Source organism: Ananas comosus, linkage group 20 (assembly GCF_001540865.1).
Source record: "Ananas comosus cultivar F153 linkage group 20, ASM154086v1, whole genome shotgun sequence".
Classification (NCBI taxonomy): Eukaryota; Viridiplantae; Streptophyta; class Magnoliopsida; order Poales; family Bromeliaceae; genus Ananas; species Ananas comosus.
In genome coordinates, this window is record NC_033640.1 from 429,687 (window position 1) to 447,516 (window position 17,830).

Here is a 17,830-nt window from a genome sequence, read left to right on the forward strand (position 1 = left end):
CTGAGGAAGATGGGAAAGAAGATGACAATGGCGAGAGGCAAAATGGTCATTTTATATACCGTAACCCTTCTGTGAATATTTTTCATTTTATAGAGGGGCAAAGTGTAGGTTTCTAAATATCAGGAAGGAAAAGTAAAAAAACGGATTATTACAGGAGATTTTCTGTAATTTAGCCAATAATTAAATACAAAATAATTTAACGCTTCGCTAAGTTTTGTAAGTTTTTTTCTATTTTCGATTTTGCCACTCCGTGTTTCATACGCATAAAGAGGCCCCCAAACAAAAAGTATACGGAAGAAACAAGGCACGCCCACTTCGCTTCCATTGACACCCAAACTACTTCGGTGTAACGCTCTAAACAGTCTTAGAGAATTTATTCCCTGAACCCGGTGCAACCGTACACCCTGTGCACCGCATATCACACAGCGTTCATTAATTGCATTATTTTCCTCTCCTCCAATATTCGGAGGCTAAAGTGGACCTTTATTTTTAAATTTTAATTTTTATTATAATTTCTCGCTTAAATTTTTAAGATTATTATAATTAGATTTCAGAGTCTAATATAGTTGACTGATTGAATGACACTGCGACTATAAAATTCAGTTAAAAAAATTATACTACAAAACTTAATTATAATAATTAGAAAAATGTATATCAAAATTATAATAAATGAAGATAAAAATATACAGAATTTATCTGAACCATTTTGAATCGGCTACCTATTCTTTCGAATATTTTGATTTTACTATTTAATCTTTTGATTTATTTAATTTAAGTCAGTCAAAAATACTTTTCCTTCAAAATTTAAGTTAACTAATTTAATAAATTAATAATTACGAGAATTATATAAATTTATATCGATTAAATCTGTAAAAATAAATAACGTATTTAAATTTAAAAAACTAAATATGAAGTAAATTAAAATTTTAAAATGATTGATAAATTCAAATAAATTCCATGGTTATGTAGAGGGTAGATGTGGTGGGGTACACCAAATGTACGGATATCTCTGGTTCAGAGAATAATCATCCCAATCATAGCCACGGTACTAACACGTGGACTCCACTTTCGCGGGGCCCACATGTCATACTCAAGGATCCGTGGCATATCACCGTTACACCGAATGAAATGCGTCGTCTTCGTCGCCTCCTCTCACACTCCCCCGGTCTATATAAACCCGTCGACTCATCCCCTCCTATCTCTCTCTACTACCTCTCTAATGGCGATGGCGATGGCGATGGCGAAGGAGCCCTTGCTCCGACTCCGCGCCGCGGCGAACGAAGCCCTAGCCGAGTACGAGCCCGTCGCGCTCGTCCTCGCCCCTCTCCTCGCGCTCCTCCTCGCCCGCGCCCTCCACTCCGCCCTCGCCGTGCTCCACGAGAAGGGGATCCAGGGCGCCGTGCTAGGGTTTCTCATGAGCTCCGCGAAGTAACCTCTCTCTCTCTCCCTCTCTTTCTCATTAGATTGGGATAATTAATGGCTAATTTGGTGGTTAATCCTCTTTTCGATCGGTTGGATCAGGTTGATTCCCGGAGTGAGCGGCTACATCGAATCGGAGAAGAGGAAGGTTCGTGATCACTCGAATCTTTTTTAGTGAATTCGATTGTTGTGATTAGAGAAATCTAAGTTACTGTGCTGTGGACCTCGCGTGCATGAGTAGGTTATTTTGTTCAAGTTGGTATTGAATGGGAAGGGGAATAATAGTAGTTGTTTAAAACGAATGGAAATAGTAGAGTTATCTAGGATTCTAGATCCCTCGATCTTTGTGCCAAATTGAGAGAAACCTCCTCCTCCTCCTCCTCTTCTTTTAATTGGCCATGGCTTTTATAGTTTGTGTCAGAGTTTGAGAATGTACTTTTGCCCAAACAAACCCTCATTTATGGTTCAGAGGTCCACAGAACCAAAAAGCATTTTAGAAACTTCCTCCTACAATGGTAAGAAATGGTGATGGGAACCACCACCAGAAAAGTGAAAATTGTGGGCCATGCATTTTGTTGGTAGGTGAAGAGTGTTTTTTTGCTACTGTCCAAAGTGAGGGGTAAAAAAAAAAAAAGAGGAGCTTTTGAGCCCCAAATTAAAAGCTCTATTTGAAAATTTCCCCTCTACTGCAACAGGAAACTATTCATTCTTTTTAAATAGCAACTGTTATACCGAAATTACTATGATACAGCTACATCATAATATTTAGAATGGAATTTAGCGGAGCGAGTTCATAGCATCCGCTTTAGCTCGCTAAAATGGGCGCTATAAAACAGGGCCGAAAAGGACGCTATGAGCTCAAAAGCTTGAAAATTGCAAACATGTCAAAATGTCTTATCCTGTCGGGCTTTAAAATTAAATAAAATGATCAAAATCCTATAAATAGGTTATAGATTTTCTGTTTTTCTTTTGTCCTTTTGGTTTGCTAAATCATAATATTTTAAAATTATTCTTCTAGATAATGAGATTAAATATGCCTTGCAGTACTAGAAAGAGGTAATGTCTAGTTATCTTTTCTTTAAAATCATATGTACTTTCTATAAGGAATATAGCATATTAAGTAATTTTTTGTAAAAGCCGTTATAGGTTCGTGGCACCCGATATGGCGCTTGCTATCTACTTTCTATTATGAGAACCCCTAAATGCTATATACCCACTATCAGCTACTTACAACCTTAAAGCTATTGGAGAACTTTAACAAAACTATCGGTGTTACCAGGAACAACTTTACTCAAGAAGCAACTTTGTGGAATCATCAACAATGCCATTCAGACCATTAAAACACATGATTTGTTTGTATGCCATGCATGCATGTTCAATGTATTACACAGACTTAACTGAATTGAAACTAATGGATTTCTATTGCTGGTTTTGTACTGTTTTTGTAGCTGTTTAGTAAGTTTATTACTTAAACACTTTGCTCTAACTACTGTTCTTGGCATCTTCTACTAGGTTGTTGACAAGTTGCAGTCAGGAAGCAAGTCTCAAAGAGAGAACTGGAGAACCGAGTTACCGATTGTTGGGCTTAGTGAAGGAGCAATTCAGGAACTTAAAGAAGCAAAAGCTAAAGATGTGGTTTGGCAAGGCAAATGCTCTGGTACAGTGTACGTCTGCTATTAAAAATTTAGAAGATCAGCAGATGCCGCAAAATCACCCGATCCGTTTCCAATAAATTAAATGCTCATCAATCTTTTCATGCTGCAGATATATTGCTGGAAATGAGTCTGATGGCCATTTTGCGCTGATAAACGAGGCATATTCAATGTAAGTTGAGACAACATGGCGCAGTCTTAATACTTTTCAGTCCATCACTGTGTCCCTGATTTAAAATTGACCAACCTGACCTAGATTGGGTTATATTCAGATTAAAATTAGTTTTGCAAGGAAACAAATGTGAATATCTGTTGGACAATGTCAGCTATTCATGTTGTATTCGATATTATTATGGTAGTTATCATATCGATTATCTTAATTCAGGTTTTCACACACCAATCCGCTACACCAGGATGTGTTCCAGAGTGTGGCACGTTTTGAGGCGGAGGTGGTTGCGATGACAGCTGCTCTTCTTGGCAGCAAGGAAAAGACATCTGGAGGGCAAATTTGTGGCAACATGACATCAGGAGGGACAGAAAGCATACTATTGGCTGTTAAAACATCTCGTGACTATATGAGGTCGAAGAAGGGAATTACTAAACCAGAAATGTGAGTCATAAGTGGTGTTGTTTCTATGAAATTTAGTCTTTGCAATTTGATCTGAACTTCAATTTTGTCTTTAGAATTTCAATCGTAACAATCTTGAATCCCATTTTGATTTCACTCTCACTGTCAATTCGACAATTTGGTCCCTCATGTTTAATCACGATTTCCAATTTAGTCGTTAAGGTTTCTATTTTAAATAAGTGAAGTCTTACAATGTTGGTTACATGGTGCTTTTTGCAGCTAATATTCCTGTAGAAAGACTATATTGTTATGCATTACAAGCTTCAGGGGCTGATTTGTTATAATGAAACTATGAGGATGAAAGTGAGACTAGGTCAAAATTCAGGACTAAATTTGTAATTAACCCTGTTCATATTTGTCTTGCTCTCTTGCTAATTGGCTAACTTAACAGGATAATACCTGAATCAGCACATTCTGCATATGACAAGGCTGCACAATATTACAACATCAAGCTGTGGCGTGTACCCGTAAACAAGAACTTTGTTGCAGACGTTAAAGGAATAAAGCAACGCATCAACAGAAACACCATACTGGTATTTTACTCGTCCTCCACTCTTGTACCACACTCCGTATGTTTCTGTTGATCAGGAGTGTGGTTTAATATCATTATTGCACTATTGATCTAAGTAAACAAGAATTATGGTATAGCTTACAGTATCAGTTTCTCATAAAATGGATTAATGATTAGATTTTCAACACTAACGTGCTTTTCTTGTTCCAGATTGTTGGTTCTGCACCCGGATTTCCACATGGCATTATCGATCCCATAGAAGTATGTTGAATTGTGGACATCCTCCAAAAAAATTTCGACTGCGTCACGGTATTTGTTTGTGGAGTTTTTGCCTCCTTTGTTACTTACTCGATAGTATGATTTTTGCAACTTAGGAGCTTGGAGAACTGGCGTCATCTTATGGTATTTGCCTGCATGTTGATCTTTGCCTTGGTGGCTTCGTTTTGCCATTTGCTCGTAAGCTTGGGTATTTATTCTTAGCGGGATAATCCATTGCATTCGGTTACACTCAACATCTTATGTTTTTATGTTCTACTCCACTTTTATCATTGTTGCACTTTAATAATAGTTGGAACCAAATAGAAAATAATAAACACATTGTATATGAGATCTCAAGTGGGTTTCGTCTTCATCTTCAAATAAAGAGTTAATCTGAGAGTTTCCTAGCATGCCGGCGTGTACATGACATGTTTAGAATGCTAAATTGGTCTCATCTTAGAACCTAGATTAAATGCTAACCGCATTCTGAATTTTCAAGTGTGGAAGTGAAGATCAGAGCTCGAATCATGAGGCCACAAAAGCAAAAATTTACTTGGGTATATTGATGTCAAGTATACCTCATGTAACAAACCATAACTTCTACTTATATTGTGAGAGGCAATTCATTAAGTAGTGGATGCAATAGTAGATGACCTTTTAGTGTTTTGTTGACATTTTGGTAATGGTATTTGTATGCATATAATGAAACATTGTGATCTATTCATTATTCAGCGCTTTAATTTAGTTTCAAATTTGAAGAAGTGGAGAAGGGACATGAATTCAGGTTTTTGACTAGTACTATTGAGGAAAACACATGGCATGTTACAGCAGAAATGAAAGTTGACACAGCATCAATGGAAAAAAAAAAAAAAAAACTTGAAGAGGAAAGAGCATTATTTACAAGAAAGAACAGACAAAACAGTGCTGGTTGCTGATGAGTGAACTCCATAGCTTTAGATTTTTAAGAACCACTTGAATTGTTAGTTGCACTGCCAATGTAATGTACTCTGCACTACACACTTCATTCTTTTCTTATGAAGATATGATGACACATAGTGATCTAATTTTCGTACTAGTAGTCTAGGTCCATTTCCAGAATGATTCCTATCGGCAACATGTGCTGTCATATAGATGCTTTAAGATAACCAGTAGTAGTTTATTGCATCATTCCGTAAGTTTTGCATTTTTACCTTCTAATTTATGTTTTCCCGCAAAGGCCATACGACTGTAGTTTTAAACAGTTTGTATTATGCAGGTATCCACTTCCACCTTTCGATTTCTCTGTGAAAGGAGTTACATCCATTTCAACAGATGTCCATAAGTATGGATTAGCTCCTAAGGGCACGAGTATAGTTCTTTACAGAAATCATGAAATTAGAAAGGTAAAATATCTATCTGCTTACGCTGAGCTATAAATCTCTTCCGTAGTTCGAAGGAAACATACTGAATTTTTTGAGGGCATCTAAAAACTATTTCAGAAATTCTTTAGATGTAGATTATTGAAGATTGAAGAACTCTATGACTTCATTATCGATGGGTACTAATTCATTATTCATTTTGTTTGCTTTGCACTATCGACTATTGGTGATATCTTCAACAGCATCAATTTGTTGCCGGTAAGTAATTGTCCTTTACATGATTTTTGAAGAATTATTGTTATTATTATTTTTCCTTCTGTTCTGAAGCATGCTACTTTCTGAAGGTTTTCAGTTTCATCCAAATTGAAAATTGGTTGCTAGTTGGACTCATTCGCAAATTAGCTGATCAATCACTCTATTTTCTTAATTAGGTTAGGTAGCCTAAAATCAAGAGATAGTATAGTTGGACTCATTCACAAATTATCTGATCAATCAGTCTATTTTCTTAATTAGGTTAGGTAGGCTAAAATCAACAGATATGAACTTTTTTAAGGCAACAGAAAGGATGAAAACTGAATAAAATAAATGCTAAGTTATGACCTGATGATGATACTCTTATCTAGGAAATATTTCTTCCTTGTGGTTGACTAATACAAAAAAACAACAACTTTGATTGGTGTAAGGTGGTTTTTTTTTTATTGAAATTTTGTTTTTATAAAATAAATATCTAATGCAACTCCTTTCTTTTTCATTCATGGCCTTATCTCCTTGTTACAGTAACTGAGTGGTCAGGCGGGCTGTACGTTTCCCCTACGATGGCAGGAAGCCGGCCTGGTGGATTAATCGCCGGGGCTTGGGCCGCTATGATGTCACTAGGCCTGAACGGTAAACAATAACTTGTTTTTCTTTTTTTCCTTTATTTCCAACTGAACTTGATTAATACAAAGTTTCACTACAATGCTTAAAACAAAAGTTGCACCTCCCCTGTTATCTTATTATTAGGATACTTGGAAAATACGAGACAGATAATGGAAGTAGCGAAGAAGATACAGAAAGGGTAAATTGCGACAAAAAGTTTCACTTCATTTTCATTTGTGAATGAAAAACTCAAGATGTTCTTAACATCAGAGACCTGTCCACAGGATAGAGGAGATTCCACAGTTGTTTATCGTTGGAAAACCGCACATGACTGTGATAGCTTTCGGCTCGAATGTCCTCGACATCTTTGAGGTGAACGATATAATGTCGTCGAAAGGGTGGCACCTGAGTGCTTTGCAGAGACCTAACAGGTAAACCCTAGTTTTTACTACCTATTGTTTAATCTCGTGCGATGCATGACAAAGAAAAGCTAAAAAGCAATTTCATTTAAAAAAATATCTTCTTTCCCCCCACACCCCCCCCAACATAAAAAACCTTTTCTTTTCTTCTTTTTTTTTTTTTTCTGTTTTGGAAACATGATACTGCTTTCAATTTTGCAACTTAAGATCAATTTTCAACTTTTAGGCCAAATTGTCCCTACGCTGTGGGGCGGAGATGCACAATTTCAAATGTGCGCAGTGATAAAAACAATTCATTGACGAATGTTTTTCGAGATTAAATGATAGTTTTTGTGTGCGCGCGCGCGCGCAATAAGGTCTATAAAGGACTATTGGAAAACTTTATGTATCTATAGAAAATTATAATGCACGGTATAAAGGATAAATCAAAGTAGAATGCTACGGAGACCATGATTGTAGCGAACTAGAGATTGAGATGAATTAAATAAACCGAGAATATCGTCCGTGCACTCTGCTAATGTTTGATCTTTATTGGACTACCTAAATTTTTATATTTATTCTACATTAATGTTAAATTGTTTATAACATCTAACAAATCACTTCTTCGCTCAGCCTTCATATTTGCGTGACCCTTCAACACGTTACTGTTTTCGAAGACTTCCTCAACGATCTAAAAGATTCTGTTAAAATTGTAAGCGCTCTCTCTCTCTCTCTCTCTCTCTCTCTCTCTCTCTCTCGTTTTTTTTTTGTTTAATTATTTTCTGCAATCCTCTTTACATTTATTTTGCCTCCCCTTTACTTAATTCTCTGCGCTGTTCTATGGCTTCTCTTTTAGGTAAAAGAGAACCCCGGCCCGATAGACGGAGGGATGGCTCCGATCTACGGTGCGGCAGGGAAGATGCCGGACCGAGGAATGGTGCGGGATTTGTTGGTGGAATTCATGGATGGCACTTGCTAGGTGAGCTATTGAGCTCTACACAAACATCATACAACACCATCTTTTATTCTTCATCTCTATTTCTGTTAACCACATTTACAATAAAAACATGTGCTGAATATCTCCAAGTGATTTCTATTTATTCACTCCCTGTGTTAGCATATAACCGAATGGGTATAAAATTGTAACATGTTGTACATGTTAATCTGTGTATTTTCATTTCTACTCCTGTTGCCACATTTACAATAAACATATGCTGAATAGCTTTTAGTGATTTCTATTTGTTTACTCCCGTGTTAGCATATAGTCAAATGGGCATAGATTGTAACGTGTCGTACATGATGATCTGTGTATCTGCGCTGCTTGACTTGTTTATACAATGGTAAATGCAATTTCATATCCGTGCTGATGAATCCCATTGAGTGGTTTTATGTCCTTGGATGTTTCTGTGTTGAAATTTAATGCTAAACTTAATTCTCTGTTCGTATGGTAATGCAATTTCATATCTGTGCTGTTGTGTGTCCTTGAATGTTTCAGTGTTGAAACTTACGACTAAACTTAATTCTCTATTCGAATGTTACCTTACAATCCCCATAAGCTTTTGGATTGTACTTCTAGAATCGGGATCCAATAACCACTACTGGATGTGAGTAGGGATGCAAACGGATCTGGATTGGTGGAGCTCACACGCCAATCCGCCCCGAATTGGGCAGTAAACGAGAGAAAATAAACTGAAACAAGAATAATTTTATGATCCGAGATGAATTTGGGAAGAAATTTTGACCCGTCCCGAATCCGTCCCGAAAACTATTTATATTTTAAAAAAATATTCCTAAAAAATAATATATTTACAAACAAGGTTTAAAATACAAATAATTTATTGCTTTCATTTTTCATGTATTTAAAATTTTTGAATTTTATTTTGAATTGTGATTAACATTTTTAATTTTTATAATTGATATTATTAATTATATATATAATATTATTAAAAATTATTATTTTATATTTTATAAAATATTAATAATATTATAATTTTATAAAAAATATTAGTTCGTGGGGCAGATTCGGAAACCGGCGGGAGGCAGGTTACGAGGCGGGGCGGATTATGGAATATAACTTTTAATCCGTCACGAATTCGAGACGGGAGGTGGGGCGGAAGGCGGGACAGGGCTCTTACCCCCAGATCCGTCCCGTTTTGTATCCCTAGATGTGAGTTGAATTGGTCGTTCGATGGAGCCACAGAAGTTTAAGCAATTGGATTATTCTACGAGGATCCATGCCCAACAATCTGGGTAATAGGAAAGTCGGACTGTTTGGGCTTGTTCGGCTTCGATAAAGGCTTTTTTAAAAGTGTTATTTGATTAAAACTATTTTAAAAAGTATAGAGTATATTTTCATTAGAATTATCTAACGGCTTCATATTACTGCAGTAAGTGGTGTCAATATCTTATTTACCGTGGGGTACATTAAAATTACCAATTTTTGAGCTATACGAATATTAGACAAATAGTGTTGAAAATTATAAAATTTAATTTTTAAAAATTTTAAATAATCTAATTCATGTTATGGTATTGTACTCCGATTTGGATATTTTAAATAACACGGGAATAAACAGCTCTGCTCTTTTTTCCATTGTTGCTTAACTCAATATATTAGTACGTGTAAGTCTAAGGAAAATTTTTTTTTCTTATGGTAAACTTGAATTTGCCCCCTTATAATGAGCGTCTCTTCACTTTACCAATCTTTAGTTTAAAAATGTTGCACTTAATTATTCTATAATATAGTATATTTTTACATTTTTATTTTCTAATTTAAAAGATATACTTAACTATCTTATAATTTTATTATTTTTATTTTACTATAAAAATCTACTACCAAATAGGATACTATTCTATACTTTTTTAAAAAAATTATTTTATTATTCTATTTGAGATTGATTTTTTTCGTTGAAACAAAAGTAAAATTATAAAATAATTAAATGTTATTTTTTAAATTATGGAATATCAAAATATAAATAAGCTATGCCACGGAGTAAAGATTTGGCCTTTCTCTTATTAAGGCTTAGTTTGATATTGATATCTATCTAACGCTATTAGATAAAATAAAATGAAGTTGAGAAAAAAAAAAGTAGGAATATATTTCTGTATTCTCCGATAGGACCGTAGAAAATATATCATAACCAACTCATCGTGATATATGAAAAATAATATTATGTACGGAAACAAACAGAATATTTTTCTAACGTACTTTCTCACCGCACGTAACATAATCTCCCCGCAATCCCAAACAAAGGCTAAACCCTGTTCATCCTTTTCTTCAAGAGTATCCAATTACCCAACAACGACGACCCCAACCCCGAGTCAGGTTTAAACTTTAAACCCCATGCTGATGCGGTGGACCACTGTTTAGTGTTCACCCTGTCTCTCTCTGCCACTATTCAGCGCTGTGGCCACTTTCTCTCTCTACCCGTGAGTGTTTTTTTTTTTTTTTTTTTTTTTTTTTTTTTTTTTTTTAGTGAACTTCGAATATTACTTCTATAATTTCGTAATTTCTCACTTTAATACTATATGATTTAAAGTATATTAAGTTAGTATTATGTAATTTTATTTTTATCTTTTCGTCAGCTTTTTCGTTAATATTTTATTAAATTATATACAAAAAAATTTCAGATACCGTACATAGGTTTATCGAATATTCACTTTAGTATTCTTTAGCCTTAATTTTGTCACTGATTTAACGAAAAATATTAATAAAATTGATAATAAAAAAATAAAAATGAAACCATATATCATTAAATTGATACATTTTAAACCACAGGTACTAAAGTGATAAAGTGCGAAAGCACAAGGTGGTATTTGAAGTTTTTTTTTTTTTTTTAAGCTAAATTACACCTTTGGTCCTCAAACTATGAGGTATAGTTTTAGTTTCCAAATTTTAGTTTGTCGCAATTTTTATCTCAAATTATAATTTAATTTAATTTGCTAAATTTTGATAAATAATTGATATACAATAATAATAATATTTTATTATTATTATTATATCATCAATCACAACATTTTATATCACTTTAACATTAATAATTTGACAATATTTAATCAATAATATAAAATTAAATTGTGTAACTTGATTGCTAAAAACCAAGGGACTTGAGCTAGAAACTAAAGATCAATTCGGATTGGCTCTTGTTCGTTTAGAAAATGCGGTTAGAGGAACTATATGTGGAGCAATCAGGCATAAATTGATACCGACTCCTCAAAATTTGGTAACTTCAACTTCATTAACAACTACTTATGAATCGTTTTTTGGCCCACACATTGTATCTCAAGTTTTGGATCGAAAAAATCCATCGACACAAATCGTTCACCCTTTATCTGAAGTTTTGGATCGAACAAATCCATCGACACAAATCGTTCACCCTTTTTCTCAAATTTTAGATCGAACTAATCTATCGGCACAAATCATTTATGAATGGAAATTGAGTTAGAACTAAAATTTGAGAATCACAATATAGCGAGTTAATTTCATACAGGTTCCTGTAAACATAATAAATGATAAATATATCCCTACAAAGTTCAACTTTCATATGTTGTCCCTATAAAAATTTTAATATTTTCAAAAATATCCATCTGGTTTATTACCGTTAAAGAACCGTTAGAAAACCGTTTATATTTTCAATTTTACCATCACAAATATATCTCTCCAAAAATCATAACAATATAATATAAGAGGGATAAAAATGTCAAAAATTAATCAGAATAAAGTATTCAATCTATGGTTAACTAAAATTTTCCAACGAATTTTAACGGAAGGGACATATTTGAAGACGTCAAGAAAGTTGAAGTAGGAATATATTTAACATTCATCATATTTGTAGGGACTTGTATGAAATTAATCCTAATATAACGGATTGCATACATAAAAAAAACCAAAAATGTAATATATTTATTTATTGGCGGGACCTCTCATTATTAGAGATGTCAACGGGTCGGATTCGGAGCGAAGTTTCAAAAATCTGAACCCGAACCCGACTCCAAACCCAAGACTCGGACCCGAACCCGAACTCAAACTCGACGGATTTTAAAAATCCATATCCAAAACCGAACCTGACCAAAAATCCGAAACCCGAATCCGAACCCGAACCCGAAAATTTGAACCCGAAATAATTAAATTTTTTTTTCAATATTTCAAAATATATTATATTAAACCTAAATTTTTAAAATAAAAATTCAAATATAACATCGAATATATANAGTCAAAATTCATATTCGAATCCATATCCTTCGGGTTTCTATTTTTAATATTCATATCCGAATCCATATTCATTTAACATCGAATATATTCATTTCATTCGGATTCGAGTTCGGATAAAATTTTGAGTATCCATACTCCCTCCCTACTCACTATGCCCTCCCTCCAATTGGCGGGACCTGTTACCAAGCCCTCCCTCCAAATTCATGGGTTGGATGAGGAGAGCAGTAGCCACTAGACAAGAAGATAAGAATAAGCGAAGGGGACCTCTCGTTTTCTGCTTTTCCTCTTTTTTTTGGAAAAACATTTTTTTTGTATGGCGCTTTTGGAGAGAAAAAGACCTGTAGGGGCGGGGGTGCGGGGGAGCGTTGTTACGTCCCAATCTGATAGGATGCGTTGGATCGTTATCCGGAACAGATTCAGGTAGGCACGTGACAACACCCGCCACATATACGGCACAAAACCAATTAACCAAGCAATAAATACCAAATTTTCTGCTGTATATGTACGGGAGAAATATTATTATGAGCATTTATTTGTTTGCTCAGCGAATCCGTTCAAAATGCTAAACTGCATTTTGAACCATCATGACAGTACATTTATATATACGGAAAAATTTCATCACTATCCTCCCAAATAAGTCTAATATCATGAATACCTCTATAAAAATGAAAATATCATAAATAACATTTTTTTTAAAAAAAACTTTCGAAAATAATTTTTACACTAATTTATTATCAATTTTGAATAAACAACAAATAAAATTTCAACTTTGCCCTTATTGTCATTACCATCTTAAAATATTTAACTGACTATAAAATTATTTATACGTTTATAAATACTCTTTTAAATTTATAAATAACCTACATTTAGAGATAATTTTTTTATCAATTAAAAAAATATATATAATCCTGACATGTTGAGCTAAAAAATAAAAAAAAATTAATTAAAAAAAATTTAGCAAAAAATTATTTAAAGTATCAATTGACTCCTTAAAATAAAGTTAAACAATTTATTCAAAATATAACTTAAATATATATATATATGCATGATGTGAATTAAGTTATTTGAATTAGCACAAATTTCTGTGCTTTGGTATCTCGAATTTTAAAATAAATGATATAAAGTATTTTATTTTAGTATCTTATTTTATAAACCACACAGCAGTAAAATAATATATTTTACTGTTTATTTTAATATTTTAAAATAAATATATCATGCTAAAATACTTTTGTAAAAAATTTTAGAAGTTAAGGATAAAATGGACATTTCGACCATATTTATGATAATCTAAATATTTTATCATTCTATAAAGACATGAATAGTAAGGTTAAGGGTATATTTGAAATATAATAAGTATTTGTAGGGATAATTATGATATAATCAAATTTATAGGGACATCTGTGATATTTTTAAAGTTTAGAGGGGCACAAATGAAATTGACCCTATATATGAACTACAAATATTTTAGAAAAAATTTGTAACACCACACAGTCAGTTCCACACTTTTTTCTTTTTTTTTTTTTTTACGTACTATATAATTTAAAGTGTATTAATTTAGTATCTCGTAATTTTATTTTTTTATTGTTCCCTCTACTAATTTCTTTTCATTACGTCTGTGATAAAGTTAAAATTAAAAAGTACTAAATTGAATATTCAATAAACTTAGATGAAATATCTGAAGCTTGTTGTATATAATTTAACGGAATATTAACGAAAAAGCCAACAAAACAGAGGACAACAAAACCACAGGGTAATAAAGTGAGGAAGAACGAAACTACAGAGGTGATAATTTGAAATTTATCCTAAACTTATATATTCATTTAAAGATAATTATTTTTTTTACTAATCTTATCAATTTTAAAAACATTAAAAATAATTAAAAATTATAAATTTTAGAATAAGTGACTTTACACATCTAAATATACAAATAGCATTTTTCTTACATTTTTTTGCCCTAAATCTTAGAGGCCTATATAGCTCTTTAGCGGAGTTTAATTTTTTATAATCTTTGATTCAAATTATTTAATTCGTTATCATTAAATCTCGTAATTTAATTAAGTTGATACAATTGTATTATAATTATAATAATCACTAAAATATCACATCATTATTATATTAGTATAATACTATTAGCTGATTACCTAAATTGAATTGTAAAACATAATTATTATATTTTAAAAAAATTGAGCAAAAAATTAAAATAAATTATAGTTTGAGAGTAAAAATATCACTCGCTACAAAATTCGACGGTCAAAAGTATAGTTATAATCAAAATATTATTACCTATACAGATTACGATTCAAAAGGCTTGGTAATATACATACGTAATCTATAGAATATATAAGACTTTATTTATCGAATATGAAATTATGAATTGGAGCGGTCCAATTTTTCTACAGCTTCGTTGGATGTTCGTACACTATAACACATGGGATTAATTTATAGTTTCAAGTTCGAGACATCTATTTCTTTCAAAATACAAAACAATGTTTTTAAAAATAATATCTAATATATCCTTCAAAATTTAAGAATCATCTAATATATTTCGATTTATAGAAACTACTTCAAATACAATTCTAACTAATGAAATTTAAAGTTTAGAAAGGTATTTTGAAAATAAAAAAATTAAAAGTAGATATAGAGGTCTCCTTGCAAATTAAGAGGCTGTTAGGACCAAACCTGACTAGGTTAGTATCTCAATTTGGTCAAACCAAGTTAGACGTGATTTAATTAGTTAATTTTAGTCTAATTTAATAATACTGCGACTAAGTGCGCTGCTTTAGAATTTCGAAAGGCTGTAAAAAAATTTAGGACGACTTTTCCGTCCATATGGAAAACAAGCTATCTACCTTCTACACCAAAATACTGCTAAGATTCTAATAGAGTACAAAATCATATTGACCATCATACTACATGTGGTAAGGATTTGATCATTGATATTCAAAATTTAAAATTTGAAACCTAATTATTATTATTTTATATATATATATATATATATATATATATATAGAATTAGGCTGGAATACTATTAATAGTAAAATACTCTTTTTGCTATCAAGTTTTTAACTCTTGGATGAAAAATTGTAGGGTCAGGATGATATTAGTCGGTTAGAGTTGAATGGTCTCCTTAGGGTTGAGTGGTCCCCACTGGGTTATATTATTTAATCCAATGGTTAGAAATAATAAAAAGAGTTGATCCAAAGGCTAAAAAACTGGTAGCAACAATGAGATTTTGCTACTAATAGTAGCCCAGTCCAACTCTCTCTCTCTCTCTATATATATATATGTAGCTAGACTGGAATACTATTAATAGCACCAAATTATTGGTGCTATTAGTTTTTTAGTATTTGGATTAAAAATATGCAGTTAGGATGGTGTGGGTCTCACAGGGTTGAGTGGATGGTTGGTTGAATAATATAATTTAACGGGTAAAAATAATCAAAGGGTTAACGGTGAAAAATTCGATAACATTATGCCCTTGATGCTATCGATAGTATCCCAGCCGTACTCTATATATATATAGAGAGAGAGAGAATTGAGCTTCTATGTTTTTAAAAGTACCAAATTATTAATATTTGTAGGTTTTTGGTCATTGGATTAAGGGATGTGCGGTTATGATGATATAGGCCCCCTAGCATTGAGTGAGTGATTGGTTGAATAGTATAATATAACGGTAAAAAATTTGTAACATTAAGTATTTGGTACTTTTACAAGCACCATAGCTGAACTCTCTCTATCTCTCTCTCTATATATAATATATAAAGTAAGCTACTAGAGATTTTTGTATTTATAAATTATTTTCGATAATAGAGCATTCGAATCAACGATCTATACCGCTAAATATAATTTACAGGAGCTTTTAGAAAACAAAATTTGTAATTTTTTTAAACTATAATAAAACTTATTAAGCGGATGTAAAATAAACGGCCAAAATCAAACAACATATTGAAAAAAAAATTTAAAACTTTCAAATTAAGATGCAAGTTATTAATCTTTATCTAAATAGATAATAAAATTTTTTATCAAAAATTCAATTAATTTAATTCTTTTACACAGTTGAACTAGCAAGAATTTATATTGAATATTAAAATTTATCAATTATAATAATTTTTAGTCATAAGCTTTTAAAATAATATCGAAAAATTAAAAAATTAATTTTTTAAATTTTAAAATAATAAAATATATTTAATCGAAAAATTTTTTTATTAAAAATAATTTAAAAGTATAGAGGCAATTGCACAGATAATACTGGTACTAATGTATCGGGGATTTTTGTCATGTCAATAAAATTTTCAAAAAAATTTACACTCCCTGCGTATATTGTCCCGCTTTTTTTAAACCCAAAAAGGGTTCGCGGCTAATCCGAGAGCGCACCAATTCCCGGTTCGAAACCTAACCCCGCAGTACGACTGCCCGTATAGAAACTATCTATACGATAGGATCTCGACCGTTGGGCAAGTAAGGTGATCGATCTAGTTCGTGCGGCGCGCATAGAATTTCTATGCGGGGGGGGTTGCGGGGGTTAACGATTTCTTTTGTTAGGTGGCCGACCGTACGGTCTCGACCGGCGCTATGCGGTCACCGTGCGCGCGGGCCGAGGAAAGCAGTCGTTGGCCTTTCTCTCTCTTTAATAAGCGAGTTATAATGTCAGGATCGTCCCTCCACTATCTGAATATTGCAATTTAGTCCTCCATTGCCACTTCATAATTTTAAAAAGTTTATCCATTTAACTATTTTATAATTTATTTTTATTTTACCCAAAAAAATATACCATCAGATCAGATAGAAAATTAAACATTTTTTCATAAACAATATAATATTATTCTATCCACCAGCAGATTCTTAAACTGAAACAATAATAATTTAAATTGCAAAAAGATAAAATAAAAATATGCTAAATCACAACGTAGCCAAGTGCAACTTCTAACAATGGGGAATGACAGAATAAAAATATATTATACCACTACAGGCCAAATTGAAGTTTACACTTACACTTATTTTTGTTGTATATTTGGACTGCAATCTAGGGATGTCAATGACCGGAACAGGAGCGAGCTGAAACCAACTCGTGTTCGGCTCGTTTAATAAATGAGCCGAACACGAGCTAACTCGTTAAAGTATCGAGTCAAAAAATACAATTTGTGTTCGGCTCGTTAATAAACGAGCGGAACACGAGCTGGCCAACTAACAATAAATTAAAAAAATTAAATTATATATATATATATATATATATATATAGTTTGACTGGGCTACTATCGGTAGTAAACTGCTAGGTTTACTACCGATTTGTTTTTTATGATAGAGCTTCCAAATTGACGATCGGCACCGTTGAACATGATCTAGACCATTTAAATTATCTAGAAATCAAATTTCATGATTTTTTGGCATCACTAACTGAATGATCAAAGGGTCACAAAATCTATAATTTTAATGGTCGATATGGTCCGTTTGCTCGTTTAACGGTATAGAAGAGTGTTCAAATCAACTAAATTTTTATTAAAAAATTCTTTGAACTATTTAAAATAAGATCTAGACTCTA

The 17,830-nt window shown here is 32.6% G+C and overlaps 1 protein-coding gene across 1 annotated transcript; it reads left to right on the top strand.

Annotated features, from left to right (window-relative positions):
• On the top strand, nt 1,195-8,458 carry LOC109725774 (sphingosine-1-phosphate lyase). The gene is made up of 15 exons (XM_020255121.1): nt 1,195-1,428; nt 1,522-1,567; nt 2,932-3,083; nt 3,184-3,243; nt 3,457-3,681; nt 4,091-4,232; nt 4,421-4,471; nt 4,585-4,676; nt 5,724-5,850; nt 6,069-6,084; nt 6,604-6,711; nt 6,829-6,883; nt 6,969-7,115; nt 7,716-7,794; nt 7,939-8,458. The coding sequence occupies exons 1-15, from the start codon at nt 1,220-1,222 to the stop codon at nt 8,059-8,061; spliced, it is 1,632 nt and encodes a 543-aa protein (XP_020110710.1). The 5' UTR covers nt 1,195-1,219; the 3' UTR covers nt 8,062-8,458.